Consider the following 27713-nt stretch of genomic DNA (forward strand, 5'->3'; position numbering starts at 1 on the left):
AGAGATGGCTCTGTTGAGGTCTATGACCTCCCCCTTCAGGAGAGAGGAACCTCAAACAAGCCAACCTCTTTTCCTGTTCCTTGTAGAGCCAGTGTCCCGCAAAGGGCACTGAAACACCCACCTTCTGTCACATCCCTGTGGCCCCAGCCCAGAGCCCCCGTGGTTGGCCAAGCAGAGACAAGGGCTCTTGGCCCCCTTGCAGGAAGGCCAGACCCTGGCCCACCCCAGGCAGAAAGCCCTGATCTACAGCAGAGCAAGAGCATGGTCAAGGACCCTGCCTTCTCTGCACTCCTAAGTATAGACCTTGTCAGCCCCAGCTCCTACCTCCTTTCAGCCCACACCAGGGTTGGGGGAGACAAGGGCCTTTTCAGCCCCTTTTTGGCCTTGAGGACTCACTGCCACTCTCCCACAGCTGCTACCAATCAATTGTTTCTTTCCTTTTAAGCTCAGCTCCATGCCACCTCCCCCAGGAAGCTTCCCATGACCACCCCAGGCCCCTGTAACCAGAAACACTTTGAGCATTGGTGGCTCTGTGCTGTGCCACTCACTCACTGCACAAACACTGGGGCCATGTCAGTTTTCTAGTACTTTATTAACCGGTTCCCAGGGGCACCCCTGGCTCCCCAACTCAGGGATGCTGACATCTCCTAGCACCATGCCAGGCATGGTGCAGAATGGGTGGAAGAGAGCACTGGACTGTGAGTGGCCCTGGACAAGTCATTGTCATTCTGTAAAGTCTGCTCTAGAAATGCTGAGATCAGAGGCTGGGATGGAGGTAGTGCCTGCCCTGGGGAGCTATGAATACTGAGGACAGCCCCAGCTCCCTCCATCCTGCAGTGGGTTGGGCACATGAACAGTCAGGCCTAAGGAGGAAGCACCCCCACCTGGGGTCCCTAGGGCCCCAGAGGGCTCACTTATACTCCTGGGCGCAGTGGGCCATCCCCTCCCTGACCTTGGACTCCAAATGCCAGCAGACTCCCTCTCTGCCAGCTCGGGGTCTGGCCCAGACAGGGGCAGGCAGGAGGGAGGTCTGGGGAGGGTGAGTTTCAGGCCAGGGCCTGGTCCGTGGCCCTCAGATGGGGTGCACAAATTGGTAGACAAGGCGCTGGGAGATGTCCGGCTTCCGGATGATGCCCTTCTTGTAATACTGGCGGATGGAGCGGCTCAGCTTGTCGTAGTTCATGGCGGGGCGGTTCTTTCGGATGCCCCACAGTCGGGCCACCTGGGCCGAGTCCTCAATTTTGAAGATGCCTGGGGGAGCAGGAGGGCCCAGAGACAGCCAGTGGTGCAGGTAGGGAACAGCCGGAGGGAAAAAGACCAAGACCAACAAGTCAGTTTCTCTGAAAGCCAAGCCAACCGGTGTCCTCAGGAGCGGGGCCAGGCCGTGCAGGCCATAGTACCTACTCCCAAGATTGTAGTGAGGGCTAAAGAAATGTGTGCAAGGAGCATGTCTCAGGGCCCAAGCGGTAAATAATACTAGGGAGGCACTAACCTCCTGGGTGCAGGGTGAGCCTGGGTACCTTAGTGGGTTATTTGGGGCCCTGAGGGCCTGGCCCTTGCCAGCCACTGCTCCTGCTGTGGGGTTTGCACACTTACACAGAAGCCCAGCGGGGCTCTGACTATGCCCACAGCTCATTTGGCAAGATCATCCCCCCAACTCACACCCTCTCCACCCCACCCCCACCACCTTGCAGTTCCCAAGCCTGAAAGGCCTCTTTGCCATTCTCAGGCACTTCAGCTCACACAGCCCTTGCTGGCAGACTTAAGCCAGGGGAGGTGGTGGAAAGAGTGGATTTGGAGCTGGGCCAACCTGGGTTTGAATCCTGGCCCTGCCATTTTCTACCTTTAGAAGCTGTCTGAGGCCCCTTTTTCCTGTCGATAAGTGGGGTTGAGTGGTTACAGCAAGTGCTTAGAGTGGAGTCGAAAGGAAGTGCCCTTTGGGAAGAACTATTGCATTGTTAATACCCCCAGTTCTCATTCTTAAACCCTCCTGGCAAGGCCCAGCTCAGCACAGCCCCTTCAGGCAGCCTTCCCAGACCACCTCACTCTCCCTGACCTCCCTTCCTTAAAACCCTACCATAAGACCTCCTCCCCAGAGCACCAGAGGACCAGAGGAACAGCTACTGCACTCTCAGTCTCAGAGTCACCACACCTTGTGCAGGAACTTTTCTCCCACTCTCCATACTCAACCTGAGTCACCTCCTCCATGAAGTCCTCCTGGACCTCATTATAGCTGCCCCCATGGTCTGTCGCAGACCTGACATGCTCTGCACACCAGCTCATTTTACTGCTAGTTGTGCTATAAGACTGTAGGTCCTTCAAGTACCAGGGACAGCTGAACCCTCCCTGGACCCTCAGAACACTGTATTCTTTGCACATGTCCTCTGAGCAAATGTGGAACAAGAGGAGGGACTCAGTGAAGGTTTGATGGGTGAATGAATCTGAAGACTGAGGTCCAGGCAACCCATAGCTAGTAATGACAAGATTCAGCCTAGAACCCAGGTTTCTTGGCTCTGAGCCTTTGCCGACACACACGCATGCACGCGCACACACACCATGTAGTCCTGTGCTGTCCAATGAGGTAGCCACTAGCCACTAGCCACAGGTAGCTCTTGAGTACTTGAAATGTGTCAAGTCCTAATTGAGGTGTGCTATACGTATAAAATGCACATCAGATCTCAAAGGCTTTGTAAAATATCTCATTAATACATTTTATCTTGGTTATATGCTGAAATTATAATGTTATGATATTGAGTTAAATAAAATTATTAATAAAATTGATTTCACCTTTTTTTTTTTATGTGACTGCTTGAAAACCTAATATTACATATGTAGTTCACACTGTACTTCTCATTCGGTACCGTCAGTCTCCTTGTGAAGCTATGATTATTTTTTCTTTTTAAAAATTTTTAAAAGATTTTATTTATTTTTTAGAGAGGGAGGGAAGAGAGGGAGACAGAAAGGGAAACATCGTGATGTGCAAGAGAAACACCCCCAACTGGGGACCTGGCCTGCAACCCAGGCATGTGCCCCGGTGACCTTTCAGTTCACAGGCTGGCATTCAACCCGCTGAGCCGCACCAACCAGAGTGAAGCTATCACGTTTTGAGGGCAAAGATTGTGTCCCATTCTCAGCAGAGTTTCAAGACCTACTGTGTCCCAGGCACTGTGTGGTGCTGGGGATCCTGAATAAGACAGAGCTTGGCTAGCAGACAGACAGACAGGCAGACATGGGCACACATTGCACACAGACCCTGAGTGGGTCCAGTGACAGCAGCATGTGTGTCGTTCAGGGCAAAGGCGAGGGCCAGCTCTACCCCCTGCCCAGCGCCAACCCATCCCTGGGCCTAGTGCCAGGTAGGAACCCAGGCAGCCCCACAGGGACCCTGCCAGGCGCCCAGCTCACCCTTCTCCTTGTTGAGCCACCGGATGAAGCGGCCGTAGCTGTGGGGCTTGAGCAGCAGCTCCTTGAGGAACTGCCACAGGTGGATGGGCTGCCCGGAGCAGGAGGAGTCCACTTCGCTGTCCGTCCAGCTCTCCTCGCCGGTGGAGGCTGGGCAGCCAGGGAGGGCGGCAGTGAGTGGGGAGCTGCGGCTGCCCTGCTTCCGTGGCAGCCACCCATGGACCCTGTCAGCCCTCAGAGCCCAGCCCCCTCCCTGCCCTGGCTTGCTCACCGCAGAAGTGAATTGTCCCGGGGGAAGTCCTCTCTTTCATCCAGGCCGCTGCAGGACAAGGAAAGGAGGTAGGGGACCCAGGAGAGACCCCAAGGGGATGGAGGGCATTTTGGTGGGACTGTGGGGCCACAGAGGCCCCCCTATGGCCCAGACTTCCCAATGGCTCCCTCCCTCCTGCCAGTGTGTAGCTGCTTCCTTGAAGGAAATTTGGGATTTCAGAGCTGGGAGGGGTCTTAATAGGCCCAATGCAGCCCGTTGTTGCTCAGATGGAAGAGCCAAGGTGAAGCCTTGCTCACCTACGAAATGGGGTCCGGACACCTCCTCACAGGTCTTGCAAGGATCCTAGGTGGCGAAGTCTGCACAGCGCCTTCTTCAGTGTCCCGCATAATAAACACCCACTGCCCTCCAGCTGCCAAGTTCACCCGGTACTTCCACTCCTCCTGCTCTCTTCCTAGCCCCCTTTCCGTCTCCCCTATCTCAGACCAAGCAGAGGTGGGGGCAGGGGAGGGTGAAGGTAGCCAGTTTCTAGCCACATCACGCCCAGCACTCAGCCTGGTACTGACCACTGCCCTTTGCAGTCACTGGCAAGGAGCCTGGGTGGGGCAGGACACTGGTCTCCAACTGGGTCATGTGAGTAGGCCCCATCCCTTTTCACTTGGGCCCCTAAGGTCAGAGGCCTTGACCCACTGAGCAAGCACTGCCTCCAAAGCACACTGCTCTGTGCAGGACACCCAGTGGGCACCCAGTGAGGTGGAGATGGGGTTGACATGCAGCCTTTAAGAAGAATAAGGCAGCTGTATGGATCCTGATAGAGAATAAGATCCATGGTCACTGTTAAATACAAAGCAATGTATACTCTGATACTATTCATGTTTTTTTTTTAAGGGTGAAAACCACCCATATATATTTGCATGTATATGCATAGACCTTCCCAAGAAGCTGGTAACAGTGCTGCCTCCAGGGAGGGGGACTGGAAAGCTGGGGGTCAGGAGTGAGAGGAAGAATTACTTTTTATGGAATATTATTTTTTACTAAGTTTTTTAAAAAATTGTATACACTTATTATGGCATTACGTCTCCAATGAAAAACAGCACAAAACAAACGAATCAAAATTTAAAAGGACAAAGAAGGACTTCATGACACCCACTGTTCCATCAGCTGTGATGTCTCACATCCTCACTATCTGACTTCTACCTTCTAACTTCCTGTATGCTCTGTCCTAAGCTCTAAGGCTTGGCCAGGGCTGGTAATCACCCAGGCTCCAGGGAGGCAGATGCTCTAGAGGCTGGATTCAGAGCAGAGCCCAGCAGAGAGTAACCTCCCAGTGGGCATCCTGGCCAGAGTCCCGCTTGGTGTCCGGGCTTGGAGTTCGGAAGGGGATCCTCCCTCCCACGCCATGACCCACCTGATTTCCAGATGTCCAGGTGGGCATGTAGCACATCCCCGCCCAGGGGTGAGCGCTGGCGGAACTGCTCCTCCGACATGGCACACAGCTCCTTGCCCGCCAGCTCCTGGAAGGCCTTGCCCACGGGGGGCAGCCGGTACTGGTGCTCTGTCCACAGGAGCCACTTCTGCACGTTGCCAGGACTCCAGTCTACAGGGTCTGGGCAAGAGACACTCTCTCAGCTCCGGGGGCTGCCTGGGGGAACTACCCAGAACGTGGCCCACTGTGCTCGGATGGCACGCCTGTGGGAACTGGGAACCTGTGGCCCAGGACCGTGAACTCCTGTGGTGGGGACAGAACAGGCCAGACCTTCTTGAGGGGCCCTGTGCAGGGGGTACCCAAAAAGAGAGTGGGGTAAGAAGGAGGAGCCAGGGCCCTATAAACAAACTGGGCTCAGGGCAGGGTAGCCTGGGGGCTCTGTACCTCCCACTTCATCCAGACCGTGGGTTCTCCCAGACGCTTCTAGCCCCTCCAGAGGACCTTTTGGGGAGCTACAGCCCTGGAGGGGACAGCGACATTAAACCAGAAACACATGAACTTCTCTTCCAGTGGCCTCTTGCCTTCCCCAAACCCCTCAGGGAACCAGAGAAAAATCCAACCAAGAATTAATCCTCTAACCCAAACCCCTACCCCCACCGTATTTTACAGATGGAGAAACAGGCACAGAGAGTTCCATCTGGGTGAATAGTAGCTGCTCAGCGCACATGCACTGAATGAATAAATAAGTAAATGGCAGGTCTCAGGGTGGCCAGGGCAACCGCAGGCCTCGGAGGTGGGAGGGGAGCCCCTGGCTAGGCCCAGATGTCTCCCTGGGGAGCTGCTGTGGGTAAGCCTGGCAGGGCACACGGGTGGAGGCCAGGATGGGGGTGCACAGTCACAATGGGGTTCCAAGTGAACACTGTGGTCTAAACTGGCTCCCCAGCTGGGTGACCTGAAGGCTGGGCTGCCCCCACTTAATAAACCCATTTTCCTCTCTAGGGTCAAAGCAATTTGTTTCTGTCCCCATTGTTCAGAGGGCAGGCCCCTCCCTCCCCAGCCCAGTGTGGGAGTGAAGGCACCGTGGGAGACCTCCCTGGGGGTAGGGGGCTGGCCTGGGCATCGGGCAACTGGAGGGCTGGGTCATTGGCAGGAGCTACCTTAAGGCGGCACCAGCGGGGGAGGGGGGGTAAGGGTCGTGGCCCAGGTGTCTGCTGGGAGGAGGGGCTGGGCCTGAGGGATGCCTGAAGACCCTGTGTGAAAGCAGCACAGAGTGAAATGCTCACATACCAGGGACCAGGGACCAAGGAGACGGTCAAGCCTGCCCAGAGCTGCGGGGACGATGGAGACCCCCAGCCCCTCGACCCACAGCATCAGCACCATGACCACACCTCCCAGGCCCCGGCAGACACACTCACGCTCAGCCTCCTGAGGTCCCTTCCTCATCAGAGACCTCATCACCACTGGACCAGTGACATACTTATTACTTTGCTTATGATCTGTTGCCCTTACTCTAATGTCACCTTCATAAATGAAGAAGCTTTTGTGCTGTGTCCAGCACTCAGTTCCCCGTGCTAGAACAGGGCCTGGCATGGTGAGTTACTGTTTATTGAGTACAAGGTGCCATCCTAGGAACTAGGGATGTAACAGTGAACAAAACCAATGAAAATTGTGTCCTCTGGGTGTATACCTTCCAGTGGGGGAAGACAGATAATGCGCAAGACAAATAAATGAAATATGCAGCATGTCAGATCATATGTGCTGAGAGAAGTAAAGCAGGTGGGTAGAAGAGAGGTAGAGATGTGAGCAGCAATTTCAACAGAAGCGTCAGGGAAGGCCCCGTTAGGTTGGGCTGTTTGAGTCAAGACATGAAGCAGGTGTGGGGTGGGCCAAGGAGATATTTGGGGGCGGAGTGTGCAAGGTTGAGGGACCACCAGCACATGCAAAGGTCCTGAGATGTGTCTTGTGGGAGCAGCAAGGAGGCAGGTGTGGCTGAGGGGAGAGCAGAGATGAGTCGGAGAGGAGGCGGTGGCCAAAAGGTGTGGAGCTTGAGTTCACTTCATCCAGCGGGGGCTCCGGGCTGGTGCCGGTGGGGCACGCAGCGGGCGAGGACATCCCGGCTCAGCGCACAGCTATGTGCAATGGGCTTCCTCTGTGCGTAGGAGCACCAGTGTTCCTGGGGCTGCCTAAGGCTGGCTGGGGGTGGCCAGAGTGCAGCAGGCTGTGTTCCCGCCCCGCGGTGACTGCAGCCCAGCCCGTCCCTACCTGGCAGAGGGGCAAGTGCGGAGGAACTCACCTGCAGTGATGTTGAGCAGCTTGCAGGCTGTCTCAATGTCCTTGAGCACCTCGCCCACCACCATGGACTGCACCTGCTCCAGCGAGTGCTCCTCCAGGGCCAGCCCACCTGGCACCAAGTCCAGGCTGCCCCCAGGGGCTTGGCTGTCGATGACTGGGCACTGCTCGGGCTCCTCGGGTTGCTTGTCCAGAGTGCTGACCCCCGGGCCCTTGGCGGCCCAGTTGCTATCCTCAGGGTACAGCATGTCCAAGTAGGAGAGATAGAAGGCGGACAGACCCTGTTCGGGTGTGGCAGGTGGGCTGGGGCTCCAGTCCTGTCTCTCAGGCCTCACCACGCTGGCTGTCGCCTTCTCTGGGCCTGTCCGAAACACAGTGTTGGGGGATAGCAGGAGGCGGCTGGGGGGCATGTTGCTCAGGCTGGGGCTGGCGCTGCCCATGCCGCTGCTGCTCAGGCCAGCAGCCGCGTCTACAGAAATAAGAGAGGAAGGAGTCAGGGCTGGCTCCTTCCCCAGCCCCATGGGGGCTGCTAAGCTGGTTACAGGGATGAGGGGCCCAATGGGCAGCGGCTGGGCCCGGGAGAGAGTTGGGGATTCCAGGTCCCTAGGCAGCTAGGACAGGACTGGGAAAGACATGGAGGTGGGAGTTGGAGTAGGACTGTAAAGGGACATCTTCCTCACTCCCAAGGAAGCCAGGTTGGCTGGCAGCAGCAAGTCTTTTCATGTGTAGCATGCTCAAAACAACTTTCTGAGGTTCTTGACCTCCATCAGTCCTCACAACAGAAGGCGTGATTAATCCCATTCGACAGATGAACAAACTGAGTTCTAGGAAAGGAGCCTTTAACCTCTAGTCCTCTGTTCCTTAGCCGGCCCATACTCCACTGTCCTGCGGAGGAAGTTCCTTCTGAGAGTTAACCTAAATCTTCCTTGCTGTAACAAAGCTTGTTTTCATGTATTCTGTCCTTGAAGGAGGTGGGGAAGGGAGACAGTCACCATCATCTTGATCAGCCAGGTAAAGGAAGAGAAGGGTGTGATGAGAGGTAAAGCACCTCACAAGTCGGGCAAACGACCCCTTCCCCCTCCCACAGAGCCATTTGGGGGGGTGTGAATAAATTCCCAGCATAAGCCTAATGAAGTGGTCAATAAGGAACAAATCACAGGTGTGCTTGGCCCTGCCCCCTCTCAGGGCTGGCACCCACCCTGCCTCGACCTCCTCAGGAAGGTGCTGTCCACGGGGCCTTCTCTGTCCCCAGGCCCTGGAGGTGGTGCTCATGTGCTGACCTGTAGGCCCCCTTTCCCAGGGCAGCGGGGGTTGGTGAGAAGGCCCGGGCGCAGGAACAACTGAGGCCCTCAGTGCCTTCGATATCTACTCTTCTCCGAGGCCCCAGGGCCCACCAGGGGCGGCAACTATAGGCTTCCCTCCCCATTGGTCACCCGGGCTCTGCCTCACCCAGGCCCCTTTCTCTGAGCCCGTCCCTACTGGAGTATGTTGTTTGGGCGACCAGGGCACTGGAGAGAGGGGTGTACACCACACAGCAGGGTTTCTGGGCCCGAGACTCAAGACTATATCAGAGCAGAGGTGGAAGATTACCAACAAATGCATGCTCCCAATAATACAGGGAGCCATTCAGAAGGGAGGCGAGGAGCGTGGAAACCTGTTCAGAGCAAGCTAATGTGTCCTTTCTCAGGGTCTTTATATTGAAAGCATAGGTTCTCAGCATGTGGTGCCGGACCAGCAGCATCAGCACAGCTGGAAACTGGTTAGAAATGCGAATTCTCAGGCCCACCTCAGAGCCCTGAGTCAGAAGTGGGGGGTGGGGGTGCAGGGGAGGCCCAGCAGCGTCGGTCAGTAGGCACCATGGGCGAGCCTGACACGTGTTCACGTTAGACTCAGATTCCCTGCTTTAAAGGCATCTGGCCAGTAAGAAGGGGGGCTCTAATCAAAGGACGTAGATTCCCTAATGGTGGAATTCATCGCGCTCCCTGGGACAGTGAGGGGGCCGCCTGGCCCAGCTCCAGTGCCCCCGCGGGACTGACCTGCTCTGCCAGTGGGACAGGAAAAGAACAAACTTGGAAAAGACCTCTGGGCTCCCCAAGGTTGCAGCCAGCCCATTTCACAACTTTGTTCAACTCAGGAAATGACGCTCTTTTTCTCTGGAGAGCAGAGCTTGGCAAATGGAGCCCAGGGGACAACAGCTCCTTCCTGCCCCTTGTCTTCTGCACTGCCCACCTTCCCCCCTTCACTGGCAGCCCTGAATTCACCATGGCAGAGTGAGTGCCAGCAAGAGAGAAGGGTGTTCCCTTTGACTTCCACTCTCCCTTTCAAGGGCTCCTTTAAGTGACAAGGAAGGAAAGGTCAGGGTGGGGTGGGGTGGGGGGGCGGGGGACAGCGGGCAGGCCTGGAATCATTTCAAGTCCTTCTGTGCAAACACACATGTGTGCTGTGGGCCCACATTATTTACCCAGGGAGCACCAACAGCCCGCTCTGCCCCGGGTCCCCACCCCGGACTGTGCCCACGCCCTACCCCTAGGTGACCCCACCCCTGGAGAACCCCTCTCAGCAACCCCCTCCCTTGTGACCCCTTGTCTGCCGCCCGCCCTATCCACATCCCCAGAACTCCCATGTCTGCCACGTTAGGACAGTTACTGCCAACACCCTGGGCCACGTGCCAGGGAGACAAAAGCTTTTCCAAGAAGCAGGAGCACTTGCCTCCCTCGTGGCCCTCCTGTTTGCTTGGCCTCAACCGCAGGTAGGATGGAAGGGAGCTGCTGTGTTTCAAGGCTCGGTGGCGTGAGGGGTCAGTGAGGATGACTGGGCAGGGCAGGGGACAGTGTTTGCCAAGCAGGGATGTGATGACACATGGCTGACACACTTGTCAAATGGGCTGTGCAGCTCTCACCCCTCGCCTCCCTGGGGGCGATGGCAAAGGCCTTATGCTCAGCCTCATTTTGTGGCTGGGAAGGTTTAGGTGTAGCTAAGCGACTTGGATCCAGGTCTTTCCACTCCAGGCCCAGGGCTCCTTCACCAGCCGAGCATTCTGCACTCCTCCTCCACCTCCTCTAGCTCCCCATCACCTTGCTCCTAAATGCCCAGGAGCCTGTTTTCAATCAAGGCTTTGTCCCAGCTCCAACACCTCCCTGGAGAAAAATGCTCACTACTAAGAAACTTTGAAAGCAAGAGGCACACAAAGCATAGGTGTGTTCATGATTAACTGTGCGGCCGGAAGAAAGATCCGGGCATTAACAGGTGAGGAGTGGTGGGGAATGCTCTGACCCCAGCACCCAGGGCTGGGGGCACCTTGGTTTACTTGTCAGGGAGCCAGGAGCTGGTGTGCCCAGCCTGCAATGCCGGCCTCTCCCCCAGGCGCCGGGGCCAGACTCGGAGGGAAGAGAGAGCAGTATGAGCACCTCCTATGCCCACCACATTCGCCACGTCCCCCCCTTGACTACCCACAGCCTGGTGACGTGGATGCTGAGAGCTCCATTTTATAGATGTGGACAGTGAGGCTCAGAGCGGTCATGCAGCTCACCCGAGGGCCCCTGCTGGCCCCATGTGGGCTCTGCTCATTGTACCTCCTTCCCTCTGAGGCCTCTGCTCTGGCTAGTTCCATCTTCCCAGGGTCCTGCCCACCTCCTCCCTGGACAACTTGATCCTCTGAAGTCCATTCTCACCTCCTGAGCTCTCATTCCACCCCACTGTCAAGCTCATTTCTCTCCATCACCCTTTCATCAGGCACCCCTGTGCTCAAAAACCTCCCATGGCTCCCCATTGTCTGTCCCACCTGATCCCAATGGCTGGCACGCACTTCTGAGCCCACCACCTACCCAGCCCAGATAATCAGAGCTGGAAGAAATCATATATTATGTGATTGTATTATAGGAAGGAACAACAAAACCCAGAGTGCAGAAGGGATTCATTCACTGGTTAGTGGCAGGGTCTGGGTCAGAACCAGGGATCAATAGACATATCCAGCTTCTAATGAGAACAACATCTCTCCTTGTCCCCTGCCCATGATGCCACTTTCTTCTCATTACAGTTCAGCCCAAAGCCCTCTTCTACCCGGAAGCCCTCCCCAAAAGCTTCCTGTCTGACTTCCCAGCTCTTTCCATCTATGCCATGCAATTCAGCCCTAATTACATTCACAAGTGACTGTTTGTCCATGAGGACACATGTGTACTGAGAAAAATGAAGCTCAGAGAGTGGCAGGGACATTCCCGTAGTCACACAGCAGAGCTAGGACCAGACTAGAGGCCTGTTGACTCTCAGGCCACTGCTCCAATGGCCCAGGGTCCTAGACAAGCCCAGTGTTTGCCAGGTCCAGGTCCCTTGGATGGCAGACCCAACCCTCCCGACAGCCTCTGCTGGCTGGGCCCAAGGGGCCGCCTCTCTCCTAAGTGATGCCTCTCACTCCTAAACCTTGAGCTGATCTTCTCTGGATTAAGCCACATGTCTGGATTAAGGTTCAGGGCGTCCTGGCTCCTCCTGCCCCAGAAGCTTTGGCTCTGACTCCAGACAGAGAAACTTTGGTAACAGCTGGTGGAAGACAAGACCTAGAGACAAGGCCAGATAGTGGGGCAGTGGCTAGAGGGATTAGCCACCTCTGGCCCCTTCTCTCAGCACCTCCTACCCCCCAGGAAGGCAGAGCAAGGGGAGAAGGCAGAGTGACCCAAGGCCACAGACTGACAGCAGCTGTTCCCTGCCACGGCCTGGGCCTCTCTCACCCTTGGAGCCAGGAGTGTGCCCCTGAAACTCCTCTGCCTCCAGGGTTCCCACTCCCACCCCACCCTGGCATCTGAAAAAGATCCCCTGGTATCTCTGGGAACCACAGCCTGAGGGAAGTGGTGTTACCAGGGAGGTCTTTACTAAAGCCCCGGACTGTCGTGGGGTTGGAGCCTGCCTCCCACATTCTGTTCAGACCAGGCTCCCAGAGCTTTACCCCTGGGGACTGTAGGTGGGGCTAATGTGCCCCAGTCTTCACTTCAGCCCTGAGACTCAACCTCAGTCTGCCCAGAGCCCAGGCCCCTGGCTGCAGACCCCAGTGAGAAGAGCCCTGAAGGACAGTGGTGGGGCAGGGGGTCACAGAGCCACCACTCAGCCCTGTGTGGAGCAGACCCTTCAGGCTTTCCCATTGGGGTCCCCCTCTCCACCCAAAGCGCTTCCTCTAGTGGGTCAGAGTCCAGGGGCTGCTGCAGTGTGACTAGGACCTGGCTGGGAACCATGCAGAGGGAGCGGGGGCTGCATGGGCTTACCACCCCCACCCCCAGCCTGCTGGTCAGCACCTTGGAGAGAAGCCAAGCCTGGCCACGTCACAGGAGTCTGGGGCCAGTGCCGATGACCAACTGAACCTTCCCGCCTCTGGCCCCAGACTCCCCTCTCCCCCACCAGACACTCCCTGCTGCTCTTTCCCTGGCCCCTCACTTCTCCTTGGATACCGCAGGCCCTGCCATGGAGCCCCAGCTCCCTTGCCCTTGGAAACTGCTCCTCAAACTAGCTGGACTCAACGTAAGCACCCAGTCTCCTCCTTACTGACCCCCCTTCACGACCCAGAGCGCTGGCCTCTCTCCAGTGAACAGACCACCCTCTGACCCAGGAGGGGGTTCCCTGACGGCCCCCTCCAGGCAGCTCTGGCCCTCTCTCAAGCACATGCCGTGGCCGTCCCAGAACACCTGCTGCCACCAGGGTCTCCGTGGGCAAGAGAAGGGAGATGGGGTCCTGGGAGGACTTGCCTGTCTTGGGTTCAGCCCCAGACTAGAGGTGGTGGGTTTCTTCTAGCCCCGTGGCTATCCCCACCTCACCACATTCCAGAATCATCCAGACCACTGACCCAACTTACTCAGGAGCCCTGCTCTCTGGAAGGTTCAGGTGGCTGAGGAGCTGGGGTATGTGGGAGACTTGGGGGATGAAGTGAAGCCATGTAGGGACCAGAGGGTGGGTAGGGAGTTGGGGGGCAGGGCCAGATAGCAGAAGGATGGGGCACAAGAAACAAAAGGGTCAGGGAAATATCAAGGATATCTGGTCTTGACTGCTGTTCCATAGTTCCAGTGGGCAGCCTGGAGCCCGCAGGCACAATGAGATCAGCCCTGTATCCCATTCAGTCCCATTGCCTCACTGACATCACTTCCATCCCCTCTGGGGCAAGGTGAAGGCCAACTAAGCAGACCCTTCATTGGACTCTCCCAGCTGTCCCCAGTACTATTCCCACCAGACAGACAAGGGCACTGTGACTGCTGCGGGATGCCTGGCCATGGTGACTGGGTAGGAATGAGAACTCAAGACTGAGCTCCACCCTCTGTTTGGGTGGCTGTGTGTCCTGCCTGCACTCATCCTCTGGAGCTGGTTTCCAGAGCCTCTGGAGGACTTCGCCCACCCTTCTGAGCAAGAAGGGCCACCCACCCAGCTGTGCCTCCCCTCACACATCGCCCGTCAGGCCCAGCTCCCAGCTCAGCAGCGCCCTCCTCAGCTCCTCCAGTTGGCCCAGACCCCCACCCAGACAACCCGGCCAGGGACCGAGTGAGACTCAGGTCAGGCCAGGACCCCGAATTCCCATCAAGTCAGATACAAATCCTGCCAGAGTTTTAGTTTCCAGAAACTGCAGATCACTTCTTCATTCAGCTCTGGTTGAGCACATACTATGTGTAAATATATCTCATGTTTCAGCACTCAGTTAAGTTCCTTTGCCTCACCAGGACCCCGCCATGCCCGGCCATCTGCATGGCCATCTGCACGGCCCCTTTGATCACTATGCAGTGGTTGACGGAGGCTGGCCCTGTTCTGTCCGGCATAGTCTCCACAGAGCAGCCCCTTGTCTTCCCTACTCCTCCAGCACCTCATCTATAAGTGTTGGGGAACACTTGCTACCCGACAGGGCTTTGAAGTTCTGTGGGCATCTGGTTCCCCACACTCCTGCCCCAGCGGGGCAGCCAGGATCCTGCTGTGTGAGAACACATGGGTGTCACCTGCTTCTGCCCTTGGGACCTTAATTGATCCTCTGGGCGCCGGTGGTAAAATGGGGACTCATGAAGATAGTGTGCCTCTGGGGTTTGGCATGACAAGGCAGGACAGTGATGTGAGAAAACATGTTGATCTCCCAGGAGGTTCCTCTCACTCTATTTCCACTGTCTTTGTAGCCTCCTCCAGGCCCCGCACAGCACTGGGAAGGGAGGTTGTTCCGTGCTCTCCGGGTGACGGCATGCAGTGCCGAGGGGGCTGAGGGGAAATGCGCTCTGAGACCCAATCTGAGGGCCAGGGAGCTCACCTTGGGGCTTGGAAAGGGGATTTGAGGTCAAAGTGAATGTACTCCAACATTCAGAAAATGATTTAAAAAAAAAAAAAAAAAAGTCCAGAATGAACTGTGTTGAGAGACTAAGAACAGAAATTGCTTCCCAAAAAGGTTTAAATGAGGGGGGGAGGTGGATTATTGATGGTTTATTGGGACCCTGGGCAGCTACCCCCAGACCTCAAGCCTCCATCCCAGAGCTGGAGGGAGAAGGAAGGGCTCCTTTGTTCAGGTGGTGCCATTTCTATGGTCCTGGGTGGTCGCCACTCCTTCTGGCCACCAGCAGGGGCACACCAGGTTCCAACTAAGGGGAGTGGTCAGAGGGCAAAGGACATTCATTCTCCCCTCATCTGGAGGCCCCACTCCTCTGCTGAGAGCCTGGAGAGGAGAATCTGGCAGGGGCTCCTCCTGGGCTGGGAACATGCAAACGAGGCAGGGGAAGGAGCCAGGCATTAAATGTCAGGAAGAGCCCAGGGCAACTCAGCTTGTGCAAAGTTTGCTTTGGGAAGAGTTGTTCCACCTGACAGACTACTTGCTTGGCTGGGGGTGCAGGGTGGGGTATGGAATGGGATGGGGTGTGGGGAAGGTCCCAGACCAGGTTTGAGCCCTGACTCCCTAGCTCTGGGACTAGGGTAAGTGACTCAGCTTCCGTTGAGACTCAGTTGTCCCATCTGTTAAACGGGTTGTCAAGAGCATGTCTTAGAGGGGTTGTGAAGATTGAGGGAGAGGATGGGTGAAAATCCCTTGTGAATTAGGATGGACTGCGCATACATGAAGGTGGCATCTGGGAGCAGGTGAGGGGATAGGGCTGGAGAAGACGAAAAGGAAAGCTAATGGGGTGCAGAATGAGGACAACAGAATGAGAACCAGGTGGTAACATGGGTAGAGGGGCAGGGCTAAAGGGTGGAGTCTGAGGGAGAGTTGAGGGTGGTAGTGAGAGAAGCCTGGGCCTTGCTTGCCCTGGGGTCATCTTGCCCTCCTGCCCAGTCCAGGGTGGCTGTTGGCTTCACCCCTCCCCATCCCCTGACCTCTAGGAGGAGCCAGAGCGAGAGCCACCTGCCTCCCCTGAACTCAGCCTGGGAGACAAGGCTGGAAAGGCACACAGGTCTTGCAAAGCTGGCAGATCCAGCCAGCCAGCCAGCCTCAACCAACTCCTACACAGCCTTCAAAACCCGGCTCCAGGTTGTCTCCTCCACGAAGCCACCTTCAACAGATGAAGCCACGTGTCTAACTTTTTCATTACACAGGAAAGTTCCAGGAGGAAAAGTGACTTGCCCGAAGTCACACACTGGGCCTTAACCCATTCCTTCTTGCCCTCCACTCAGAGGGTCTTTGTACCCAGGTCAGCCTGAACTGACCTCCCAGGTTATGCTCAAGCTGCACCAAGTCATTTAGCAAAAAACTGTGCTCTAATGGTCTCAGAGCTATTAATTTTCTATCTTCAATGACTTCAGTGGTAAAAAGTGGGTTCTCCTAGGGGTCACAATTTCTGAGCATTGATTGAGCACCTACTGGGTGCGGCCTATTTCCTCAGTCTTGGTCGACAGAGCAGTTCTATGTATTTCAGAGGGGCCGTGTGGAAATCAGGTGGTATTGCATCTGCCGAAGTGTGTTATAGCACGTCTGGCAGGGACTGAGTTTTCAGCTTGGGTCCCCTGTCTGCCTGGAGAAGAGGAATCACTTGTCCAATCGCTGTCAGGCTCTCAAAGAGGAGGGTGGTCCCCTATCCTGTGAGAGACCACTTCCTTTATACCCCAACCTCCCCAGGAGCCCTGAGGATGTACCCTCTCCCCAAATTTCTGTGTTTTTAGTGTGGCGAGACTCCAAGTTGGGAGTCCCTGGCTCTAGTCCCTCCCCCAGGTGGTCAGGGGCAGGCAGGACTGTCCCTGCTGGGCTTGGCTATGGTCTGGTGGGGCATCACCTGCCTGTCCCTGCCTGCCACCTCAGAGCTGGGCAGCTCGGTGCCTGTTTGCTTTGTTACTCAGCTGAGCAGCTGGTGCTGGGGAGATGCTGATTTATTGGGGGTGCTGTGAAGCTGTTTATTGGGGAGGATAGAGCAGGAAATGAGGCCAAGTCCCAGCCCTGAACAAGGAGGAAAGGAAAGGCCATGACCTCCATAGAGGGGACAGGCACTTGAGGCTTATGGCTTGGGTGTGGACTGCTGGGTGGGCCCAGCTGGTAGGTTGAAGTGAGGGAATCCAGGGCTAGTTTGGTAGGCCTGCCCACTCCCTAACACACATAGATGGACATGCTTGCATGCACACACACACACATGCATGCAAGGCACACGGCCACCTACACACACGAGCACACACGAACGACAGACACACAAGCACACACACGAGTGTACAGGTGCGCGCGCAGGTGCACATACACACATGTGCATACACACAGGCACACTTGTATGCACACAGGCACACGTGTATTCACGCACGCACACACATATATATATGCTCATGTACACACCCAGGCATGTACCTTGTCAGGCCTAGAAGGGCCCCCAGCCATCCAGACCCTTCAGCTTTCCACACTGTCATCTCTGCAATCTACTTCCCTCTCTCCAGAAAGCATCTAGCAAATCTTAAGAATTGAACACATTCAAGGACCCCTGTTTCTTTCCTAGTGTACGCAGACTGGGGCCCACAGGCCCTCTGCTCCTCTGGGTACCCATGCAGCCAGCTGTTTGCCCCACCACTGCCGACCACCTGGTTCCTGTGCCCACCACTGCCCTGATGGGCCCCTGAGCTCTGGGCCCATTCTCACTGCTCCAACCTGGGCCCTGTCCCTGAGCCTCCCTCCAGACTCCAGCAAGCCCCTGGCCAACTGTGGCCCAGCCCCAAAGAGACCCCACTCTGGGCTGAGCAGCCCTGGCTGGCAGCAGCAGAAAGGCTGCTGTGTTTTGCTAGCCGAGCAGAACGGCCAGATTTCAGAGCTGAGTTTTTACATCTACAGAGCTGCCACCTTCAGGCAGACAGGTGGGCTAAACAGCAGGCCCAGATGGGAACATCACAGACATGGGGTGCCTGGGCCTTGCCAGGCCAAGGGACTCACCCAGGCTCTGGGATCAGCCCAGGAAGGCAGACTGGGCAGCATGCGGAGAGGCAGGGGCTTCTGAGGGTGAAGGACTCAGGTCACAAGGTCACTGGTGTCTGGAAGATCGGTTCTGAGCTTGCAAAGTGCACCTCCAAGTCCTCCCAGGCACCTACTGCCCCACAGCTGGCAGGGCACTCAGTACCTCCCCCTGGACTTACCTGTTAGCTGCCTGTTGCCCAAGGAGTTGCCTGCTGCAGTGGCAACTTTGGGGGCCAGGAGGAGGCAGGGACAGCTTGGGCCACTGCTGGGTCTCAGCCAGGCATCTGGGGAGCCAGTGGTACCACGGGCCAGCAAGGCTGGGGGCAGATGTGACACTCAGGTGGGCCTGGCCAACCTTGAATGGTGGCCCTCTGAGGTCTCAGGGTTGCCTGTCCTGTAGGGATCGCGCAGCCCCCAGCCCAGGGCCACCTGCTGGCACTGTGGCAAGACCCAGCCAGAGGGGCTTACAGGGGGGCCACAGTGGGCTCTGGGCACCAGGACTGGGTCTTTGGGGCAGTGTGGATGCAGGTGGAGTGCAGGAATGTGCTGGGAGGAAGTCAGGCAGGGATGAAGAGTTGGCTGGGCCTGATTTCCCATTATAAGTAATCCTTCCTTATTTACCTGAACAAATACGCTCCCTGCTTACCTCAGACCACAGGCGGGCTCTTGGTTAACCCTTGCAGGCCTTCCCCTCCTCACTGGGGAATCTGTACCCTGGCATCCAGGGAACTCACTCACTCATTCATTCATTCACTCTCTCACTCACTCCTATTCCTTATTTGATGCATAGCTACTGAGCTTATATTATGTGTGAGCCACAAAGTATATATCAAGAGGGAACTGGGTGGGGCACTAAATGGGATCAGCTGAGGACAGACAAACAAGCAGCAGTGGAAATTCAGAGCCCCAGTGGAAGGCTGTGAGAGCCCTGAGGCAAGGGAAATCAGGGAGGACTCCCTGGAGGAAGTGCTATCTGGCTCCCCAAGCCTGGTTTGGAAGGAGCCTCAGAGAACCCTGAGGAAAGAGACCTGAGGTTCATTGGCCAACCCACCCTGCATGGGAACTGTGGTCCCTGTGCCCCAGGGACACATGCCCCCCACACAGTGGTGCTCAGGAAGGCCTGGTAGCTTGCTTTCCCAGGCCAAGAACGGGGTTGGCCAGCAGCACCTTGCTCTCCCACAGTCCCTGAAGGGTGGAGGAAGGGTGAGGAGGCTGTGTTCACACTCACGCCCAGGCACCCACTGCCCAGGCTCCTCCACCTCCAAGAGTCCAAGGAGGGTCACGCAGTCAGGCTCTCAGCTTCCTCCTCATCCTGCCAGGTGGGCTGTGGGATGTCTCTGGAGGGCAGATCTGGGCTCCTCTTTCTCTGGAACACCTTGGAAGGCCACCAACCACCTGCTACTTCCATTCTGTCCCATGAGACCATTTTAGATATTATTTATTGTTATTTTCTAATTTCAGAAGGAATTGTGTGATTGCCCACAGCGTGAGTACTCTAGGGCTTCAGGAAGATTCCAAGGCCTCCAGAACTAGCTCCTCCCCTTAACTGATGCCATAATTCTCCAACACGTGGTTGCACTTTTCACCCTGGAGAGCCCTGTGCTTGGCTGTTATTGTCACCAGCACCTTGGTGAGTATGAGGCATTAGAGTTGTTCCCAAGAAGGTTGGGGTAGGATGGGATGGAGGAGGTAATATGAAGCCCTAAAATGGCTACAGTCGACCACCCCAGCTCTCCAGAGTCAATGAAAAGAAAGACCTTACCTTCCCAGGCAGGACTTCCTCCAGGATGTTTTTCTATACTCTGCTCCCTTGGGGGCAGGCAGCCCTCCTCTCCATTCTCTCAGAAGCTTGTGCTTATATCAGCCACTCTGACACAGTCAGTAAAAAGAATGGCCATTGCTCAACAAGCAGCTACTATATGCTAGGCACTTGACAGTGCTCATGAGATGCTGTGATATTAATCATGTTATAAATACTATAACATGGGTAAGGACAAGGAATACCCAATTATTGACTAGATCTGGTGTCAGAGATAGTGACTCCTAATGGCCATTATCCTCTTTCCTCTGTTACTAACCCCTACTTTTTAGCTGGGGACTTGGCTACCTGGAATAAAGACTATCATAGTCTCCCTTGCAGCTAGATGTGACCAGATAAAAGTGTCATGGGCCAATTTCTAGGAATCTTTCTTAAAAGTAAACTGGAATGTATTGTTTCATCGTTTTTCTTTATTCTTTCTCCATCTTGCTGCCTGGAGTGCAGTTGTGACGGCTGGAATTCTGACTGCCATATTGGACCATGAGGACAAGGTGGTGGAGCAGTGAGTTCAAAGGAGCCTAGGTCCCTGGTGACTACATAAAACCTTCATACCAGCTTTGGACTGCCTGGTCAGGACTTTTGAGAGAGACAGACCTTTTGATTTTGTTAAGTGGGATCTTTTATTCAAAGGCAAGCCTGATCTTAGCTAAGATAGCACAGAAGATGGACAGACAGAGGAAGCTAGAACACTCCTCCAGCCAGAGAAAATATCTGGCAATGGGACGGGGCCTGCTTATACCATGGAAAACTTTGACGTTTGGAAATCTTCCTTCTGAATGCTGGGTACAGCCTTAGTCTGGGCCCCAGGGAACATTTTATAAGTGTCTCCAGGGAAGGGTGGGCCTGACAAGGCTAAGGTGTGTTGAGTGTGGACAGTGATCTACCTGTCCAAGTCTGAAAAGGGGGGGTAGGGGGGGCGGAGAGCATTTATGGAACCTAGAAAGATCCAAGAGAGTGCAAGGAGAGGACTTGCGGCTCGCTCAGCTGGGACTCACTTGGACTAAGGTGCTAGGTGGCTGCTAGGGGTGGATGTCAATGGTGGGCTTGGGGGAATTTTGGCATCTGCCTGGGGCATCTCTGCTCAGCTCCAGTGGACGGGATGACCAAATGGGGCGCATCGTAATCCATGAGGGGACCATGGTGACACACACCCTCTCAACACCTTGACCCATCTAGCAGGGTGTCGTGGCACCAACTTAGGATTTGACCCAAATATATGTCTTGGTTTTGTCATAACCTTCTAGCTTCATGACTTTGGCCACGTATCTGAAACATGCTGAACCCTCCTCTCCCCGTCTCTGGAGAACCCTCAGGCTGTTGTGAGGAGTGAGATGATGTTGGTGAATGTGCTCTGCGGACCCAGACGCCCTGTACCAGCCCTTTGCTGACCACCAGCCACATGCCATGTGTTTGACATGTATCATCTTATTCCCCACAGCAACCTCTCCACATAGATATTATTGTGCCCATTTTTCAGGTGAGGACTCTGAGGCCCGAATGTTTAAATGGTCTTGCCCAAGGTCAGTAGCTGGGAAGCAGATTCAAATTCAAACCTGCAGTTTCCTCAATCACCCATGCCAGTTAGGACCCCATTACCGGAACCCATCCTCTCAGGGTCAGGTCCCAGGTCCCTGGCATGGGTCCACTGGGTCCACCAGACCTCCTGCCTCCTGCCACAGCTCCCGAAGGCTGATCTCCTCTCCACCCTCCTCTGGCCAACGTCCACTGGGTGAGATGTACCCACTGCTGTTCTCCCCCATCCACCCCCACCCATCTGTTGTGGGAGGTGGTTGCCCTGTATCTACACCCTCTAGACCTGGGGTCTGGCATACCACCCATTTTGGCCCAGCATGACTCCATCCTGGAACTTTCTTCTGACCTACTGAGATAACACACTCTATCCTGCCACTGGGGTTTCTGAGCCTTAAGAATGTGAGTTGGTGGCTATCACCCCCAGGGAGAGTATGCTGCCACAGGCCAGAGAAGGGCCTTCCTGAGATGTTGCGTGAATACCTGGATGAAACAGTCACTTCCTTTTTCTGTTGTTCAAAAGGATTTGAATTGAGATTCTCTTCTACTTGCGATGGAAAGAACCTGCATCCTTCAGCCCATCTCCAGGGTCCTCTCCTACAGAAAGCTTTCACATGGCCCCTCCAGCCCTTGCAGACCTCACATGTCCCCATTCTTTGTGCTCTGACTTTTCCCCAGCCTTTCTTTTCTTCCCAAGATGGTAACTCCTGAGGACAGAGACCCTGGAGCAGCATCAGACCCAACATACAGCTGTTGACTCCGGAGCAGCTGGCCTGAGCGTCCCTCCCCACCAGTCCCTCAGAGAGTGGAGAGCACTGAATGGGAGGCGGGATGCGGGTGCAGGCTTGGGTGCCACCATTTACTGGCAGTGTCGTGACCAGGGAGTCTCATTCTGGGCCTCCCTCACCTCCTCTGTGAAATGGAAATGCTTGCCCTCTTGACCTTGAGGGGGGGGGGGTTGTGATGAGTGAACGTCAATTGACAAAGGAAGTGGATGCACTTTGGAAAGGGCAGACTGTCTTTTCAGTGGGTCTCAGCCTTTCTTCTGCCCTCAACTGCCCCCCTGGAGGAGCTGCAGTCTGGGAGTGATGCAGGGAGAAGGCTGGGACCCATGTGAGGTGCAGAGAAATGGAGCTGCCCTGTCCCAGGCTCCAGCTGTGAGAAGGTGGGAACAGCTGTGGGGAGGGATTCCCTGCTGAGGTGTGAAGAGCCTGGGGCGTGTCACCCAGATGGGACTGGGTGGCAGGATGGGCAGGAATCTTGGTTTGTGGGACCCAGAAACCCTCTAGCCCTCATGGAACAGCGGAAGACTCTAAGACCAGAGAGGCTGGGAGCAGAACCAAAGGATCCCAGGGATGGGATCCAAATCCAGACCACACCCCATGCTTGTGTGTTCACTTAATCCTAATAAATCCAGCACCTGAAGGGCTCGTTGGCTTTCTCATGCACAGTTGAGGAAGAGACTCCTTAAACTTTCCCAAAGTCAAAGTTAAAAAGTGGCAGAGGCAGGATTCAGGCTGGGTCTGTTGGAGCCCTTTTCCAGGGCACCATGCTGCAACTGGGCAGTGTGGACACAGAGACCAGGAATAGCCTCTGGGTGGTGGCTGTGTCCTCGGGGGCCATCCAGCTAAGCATTTCCGTAAACTGCAACATGCCCTCGGGCACCCATGGGCCATGCCACATTGCTCCGCTCAGGCCAGCATGCATTGACTGTGCACCTAATCTGTGCCAGGCCCTGTACCAGCACTGGGGGTAGGGGACCGGGTACACTCTGTGTTAGAATAGTTCATGGCCTGGTGGCTCTCAGAGGACACCGATGACTTCCAGCTTCCTTCCCAAGCCCAGGCACCAATGAGCTTACTGATCGCACGAACACCTGCTGGACATATGCTAGGACAACCTGATAGGTAGGAGATGTCAGTGGCCTTTCAGTCTGTGACCGGCTTCCCCAGGCCCTGGGCATCCTCACCAATGTCATCTCCTGCTCCTTCCTGGACTCCCCACTCCCCGAGAGGTGACTGAGCAGCCGGGCCAGTCTTTGCTGTGTCTGAGGCCCGGCTATACACCCCCAGCCCTTGCCGGCTGCCTCATCCAGCCACCCCATTGCTGATTCTCACCCAGAACGCCTTCTGAGGAGGCCTCACCCCAGGGCTCCAGAGCAGGCCTCAGGGTCTGCAGAGTTTCCCTGTATACCCAGCCAGGCAGGGCTCCTGCCAGAGCTGAGCTCCGAGCCTGGGAGCCCTGGGGCTTGTCTTGAGGGCAGAAAGTACCCCCATGCACAGAACACTTTTCCTCCCCACTCCAGGCCCCTGCAATGCCAGAGCAAGGTGGTATCCCTGGCCTGGTCTCTGTTTCACGAATCCTCTTACTCCACAAATACGCGCTGCGGCCTGTGGCAAGCCAGGCATGGGTCACTGGAACACGGCAGTGAACCTCACTGGGTTAACATTCTAGAGGAAAAAGATAGACGGTCAACAGTAAAAGTGATGAATGAGTAAATTGTATAGTACACTAGGAGGTGATTAGTGCCAAAAAAATTAGGACGTCAGGAGTGCTGGGTGGAGTGTGGGGAGGAGCATCAAATATGGTGGTCAGGGCAGATCTCCTTGAGAAGGTGGGATTGGAGCAAAAACATGAAGGAGGTGAAGGCGTGAGTCCTGCATTTAACTGTGAGCATTCTGGGCAGATGGAAAGCTTGAGCAAAAGTCCTGAGGTGGGCTCATGCCTGGTGTACTTGAGAAACTTTGAGGAGTCCGGTGTGGCTGAAGCAGAGAGAGAAGGTGGAGGGAGATAAGGCCAGGGAGGCAGAGTGGAGCCAGAATGCAGGGTCTTGAAGCCTGTGCCCCTCATATCCAGAGTCCTTCCTGCCAGGCACCTCACTCAGCTGGTGCCCTCTGAGAACCAGGTGCCATGCTCTTTGCTTTACAGAGGTTAACTCATTTGATTGATCTAACAGCCCTTTGCGGTAGCACCCTTATCATTAGTGTTTTTAGTTTTAGTCAGTGAGGAAACTGAGGCATGGAGAAGGTCGTGGCTCACACGACAAGGCATGGAGCCAGGATCTGAAGCAAAGCTCTGCTCTTAGCCTTGGCAGGGCCTCCTTCTGCTCGGTGCATCAGTCAGCTGTCCCTCTTGCAAGCTCCTGAGAGCCAGGCGCAGCCCCCTGCCTCAGCCCAGGCCCGGCCCGTCGTCGTGGGGGGGCGGAGGTGGAGGGGCTGCGTCACTGCCCACACCCGAAAGGAGAGCGGAGAGCTGTGCTGCCTTTCCCCCATTAGCAGAGCCAGCGGAGCCTTCCGAAACCGCAGTCCCAGATAAGAGCACAATTGGAACCTGTTTTGCTTGCAGGCCTGCTGGGGGGCTGGGCCTGGGGCACTGGGAAGTGGGAGGAAGCCGCTGGCAGCCCTCTGGTCTTGCTATCAGCAGCCCTGCCCACCCCTTTCCCCATTAGCCCCTTTGAAATGTACCCGCCTTATCAGGGGGCCAGCGCTGAGGGAGGCTGTTGTGCCTTCGTGTCCAGCTGTGGAAGACGGCCTGGCCTTCCGCCCGGCCCGGCCTCTGCCTGGAGGAGACGATATGGGGGTGTGGGAGAGACACGTGTGGCCCTCTCACACACAGACCAGGGTAGAGAGAATGCTCTGCCCAAGTGCTCACTCCCACCCTTACATTCACCCGCAGTACCCCCAGCTCTCTCACCCTTTCATGCAGACTTCTCTTTCCTACTCAATGCCAGCCCCCAACCCCTCTTCATGTCCCCGACCCTCAGAAACCCAGGCCCGGTCAATGCCTGACCTCCCAGTCACACCTTCAGCAAATGTTTATTGAGCAGCTACTACATGCCAGGCACTCGGGCACAGCAGTGAACAGGACAGACCAACATTGACCCCCCATGGAGCTGCAGAGAGACAATAAACAAACTCAAATAAGTAGGATATAGAGTGTGTCAGAGACTGATAAGTGCAGCTAGGGAACGAAAATGAAGCAGGGATGTAGGATATAAAGTGTTGGGGCAATTTTAAGTGTGTGAGTGAAGGGTCAAAGAAAGCCTGCCCCAAAAAGTGATATTTGAATCAAGACATGAAGGATTCTATGGCTCTCCCCCTATGGGGTTAGAACCACAAACACAGAAGGGGAGAGCCAGGAGGAGGCTAGAGATCAACCAGTCCACAAGCTCCCTTTTTACTGAGGCTCAGAGAAGTCATTGAAGTGCCCAAGGTCACACAGCACAATGGCAGCAGAGTGGTGCAGAAATTAGAGCCCAGCCAGAACCCTTTCCCCCCATTCCAGCTGCCCCCAGCCTGGGGCACTGCCAGGGCCCTGGGTAGCACAGACTGGCCATTTTTGCATAGTCCGGGGTGAGTGGGCTGCAAGGGAGGAAGCAACCGCTTGGGGTGTGTGAAGTCACGGAATAGGATGGACAGATTCTGGGGCTTGACTTGGGTCAGATGAGATCTGAGGAGACAAGTGAGAAAGGGGTGCTTTAAGGGAGCTCCCACTAGCAGGCTGCTGCTGGGCAGCCAGTCTGGGCCCTGAGTTGTGGGGCCTGTTGTCCGGAGGCCTTCAGGCCACTGTTCCTGTGGCACTGGGGAAGTCCGAGGCACCCGAACTGCTGAAGAAGAGCGCTGGGTCTAGAGACGGAGTTCGAATCCCAGTCCTGCTGCATCCACCACATGCCCCTGTGGCCTCTAAGCTGCGGTTTCTCTTCTCAGTGAAAGAGGGGCCAGGATTCCTTCTTCAAAAGGGTGCTGAAGGAGCAAACGGAGACAGCGCGGGTGCCTGGGCCACAGCAGGGTCCCGTCCACAGTGGACTCTGCCCTGGGGACCTCCGTCTGAGCATGTGCCAAGCACTTCAGAGGATTTTGCTTTGAGGGCCCCTGTTCATTAGATTAACCAGATCCTGGGTTTCTGACACCCACTCACCGTGGGTCCAGGCAAGGCCCTCTCTTAATTTTTAATAGTATAACAAACACTGCCAACCCAGGATCAAGGTTGTTATCAGCATTACTACATCTATCAACTCAGTTATTTCTCACATCAGTCTTATAGTTTTGCTCTAAATAGTCCCCATTTTACAGATGAGGAAATTGAGGCACAATGGAAAGTTCAGGGCATCCTGTCCACTGAAGGAAGCTGAGATACGCTGGATATGCTCTTCTTATCTACTTCCCGTGGGTTCCAGAGCCCTGGACCATGATGTCCTCACAGGGCTGCCACGGAGCCCAGACGGATCTGGGGCTCAGCTGACGGGGTTACAGCCCCAGGCTCAGCCCTCCTCCCCATGCAGGGCCCCATGCCCCACAGCCGGTGACACTTGGGGGCATGGGAAGCAGCCTGCCTGCCCCTCCTCTCAGCCCAGCTCCCACACCAGAGCCTGGTGTTCCCAACCACCCCCCTATCTATCCTCCTTCTGGGAAGTGCCCATGAATAAACAAAAGACATTCATAACTGCACAATGAAAGAATGATGATGCTAGCAGAGAAAAGTGGTTCTGAGAGCGGAGGGTGGAGACGGGTGGCGGGGGCAAGGTGGGACTCAGCATTGAAGACGCCCCTCTGCCAGTTGCTGCGCTCAGGGAGCCCTTGTGCCCCTTGGGTTGTGTGGATCTGATCCTCAGACCCCACTGCCCGTGCCCTGACCCTGAGTCCTGCCCACTCCCTGAGGGTGACTTCCCAGATACCGTGACAGCCACAGGTTCCCAGAACCATCCAAAGTTGATACAGGTAAAGCTGCTCCAGAGACCTGGACTGTGGGCGGGGCATCCCGGCCGGGCAGCAGCAACACCAGCCGGGATGTGCTTGGTGCCCTCACCTGCTGCCAGGAACGCCAGCTCCTGACAGAGTTAGGGAGGGTTTGGGGTTCTGGGCAGAGTCAGGGTTAGGTTAAGATTGGGAGGTCCTGGGGCCTGAACTTTCTCAGCAGCATCCACATGCAACGTCGGGAGAATCAGCTTTATTTCCCACACATGTAGGTCTCGACCTGTATGCGGAGCTGGCCACTCTTGAGAATCTGCTGAGAGCTATGGGCCCCCTACCTCAGCACACACACACAATCCCAGAGGCTCGCATACCCCTGAAGTCCCACACTCTCGTGAGCCCCAGATTAAGAGTTTCTGTCTTGGATTGTGGATACTGCATGGGCAGGACTGGAGGATTCACCTCCAGTTCCAAGCGAAACATCCGGCATGCACTAGGTGCTTAATATATGCTTATTTCCACAAACCAACATGTATGGACTTGTTGGATGAAGGAAAGGGCAGCTGGGGCTGGCTGGGCATTGGATCAGAGCCAGGGTCGGACAGGAAATGGAGAGTGAGGCAGGGCCGTCTTCCGCTGCTTACGACCTTCCTATGGCTCCCCGTGGCCCTCAGAGAAAACGCAAGGAGTGTGTGGGCACAGGCGGCCCTTCGTGACCTGCCCCAGCCACCCATTTTGTTTCCGCTCACAGCCACATGCGGCCCGTTCAGCCCTGGGAGCTGCTGGGAGCGCTCCCCGGCAGTACTCATTCCACGTTCACTGGGCATGACTTAATGCCACGCTGTTCCAGACACTGGGACACAGCCCTGGGGTCAGTGCCCTTGTGCGCTGGCACTGTCTCTTGCTTCCAGGCTTTCTACGTGCCCTCGTACTTCGTCTTC

At 55.8% G+C, this 27713-nt stretch overlaps 1 protein-coding gene across 4 annotated transcripts; it reads right to left on the bottom strand.

Annotated features, from left to right (window-relative positions):
* Window positions 1-573: 573 nt before the first annotated feature.
* SPDEF (SAM pointed domain containing ETS transcription factor) lies at window positions 574-18488 on the bottom strand. Of its 4 annotated transcripts, none has more exons than XM_090282245.1 (7): window positions 18380-18488; window positions 17913-18050; window positions 7390-7854; window positions 5079-5276; window positions 3674-3721; window positions 3406-3552; window positions 574-1251 (listed from the first exon to the last, which is right to left on the bottom strand). In XM_090282245.1, exons 3-7 carry the CDS (start codon window positions 7823-7825, stop codon window positions 1073-1075), a joined length of 1008 nt encoding a protein of 335 aa, XP_090138371.1. In that variant the 5' UTR covers window positions 7826-7854; window positions 17913-18050; window positions 18380-18488; the 3' UTR covers window positions 574-1072. The 4 variants fall into 4 exon arrangements, with proteins under 4 accessions (XP_090138371.1, XP_090138372.1, XP_090138370.1 ...); XM_090282246.1 differs by lacking the exon at window positions 18380-18488 and adding an exon at window positions 17713-17810 and having other exon boundaries at window positions 7390-7746; window positions 17913-18313; XM_090282244.1 differs by lacking the exon at window positions 18380-18488 and adding an exon at window positions 17713-17810 and having other exon boundaries at window positions 17913-18313.
* Between the last annotated feature and the right edge of the window lie 9225 nt (window positions 18489-27713).

Source organism: Furipterus horrens, unplaced genomic scaffold (assembly GCF_987537825.1).
Source record: "Furipterus horrens unplaced genomic scaffold, mFurHor1.1.pri manual_scaffold_6, whole genome shotgun sequence".
Classification (NCBI taxonomy): domain Eukaryota; kingdom Metazoa; phylum Chordata; class Mammalia; order Chiroptera; family Furipteridae; genus Furipterus; species Furipterus horrens.

Excerpts from the sequence above, each read along its gene's own strand:
- SPDEF (XM_090282245.1), bottom strand. The coding sequence starts at position 7,825 with ATGGGCAGCGCCAGCCCCAGCCTGAGCAACATGCCCCCCAGCCGCCTC. Across the intron at positions 5,277-7,389 it reads GCTGCTCAACATCACTGCAG|ACCCTGTAGACTGGAGTCCT; the intron begins GTGAGTTCCTCC and ends TCTCTTGCCCAG. Across the intron at positions 1,252-3,405 it reads GTGGCTCAACAAGGAGAAGG|GCATCTTCAAAATTGAGGAC; the intron begins GTGAGCTGGGCG and ends CTGCTCCCCCAG.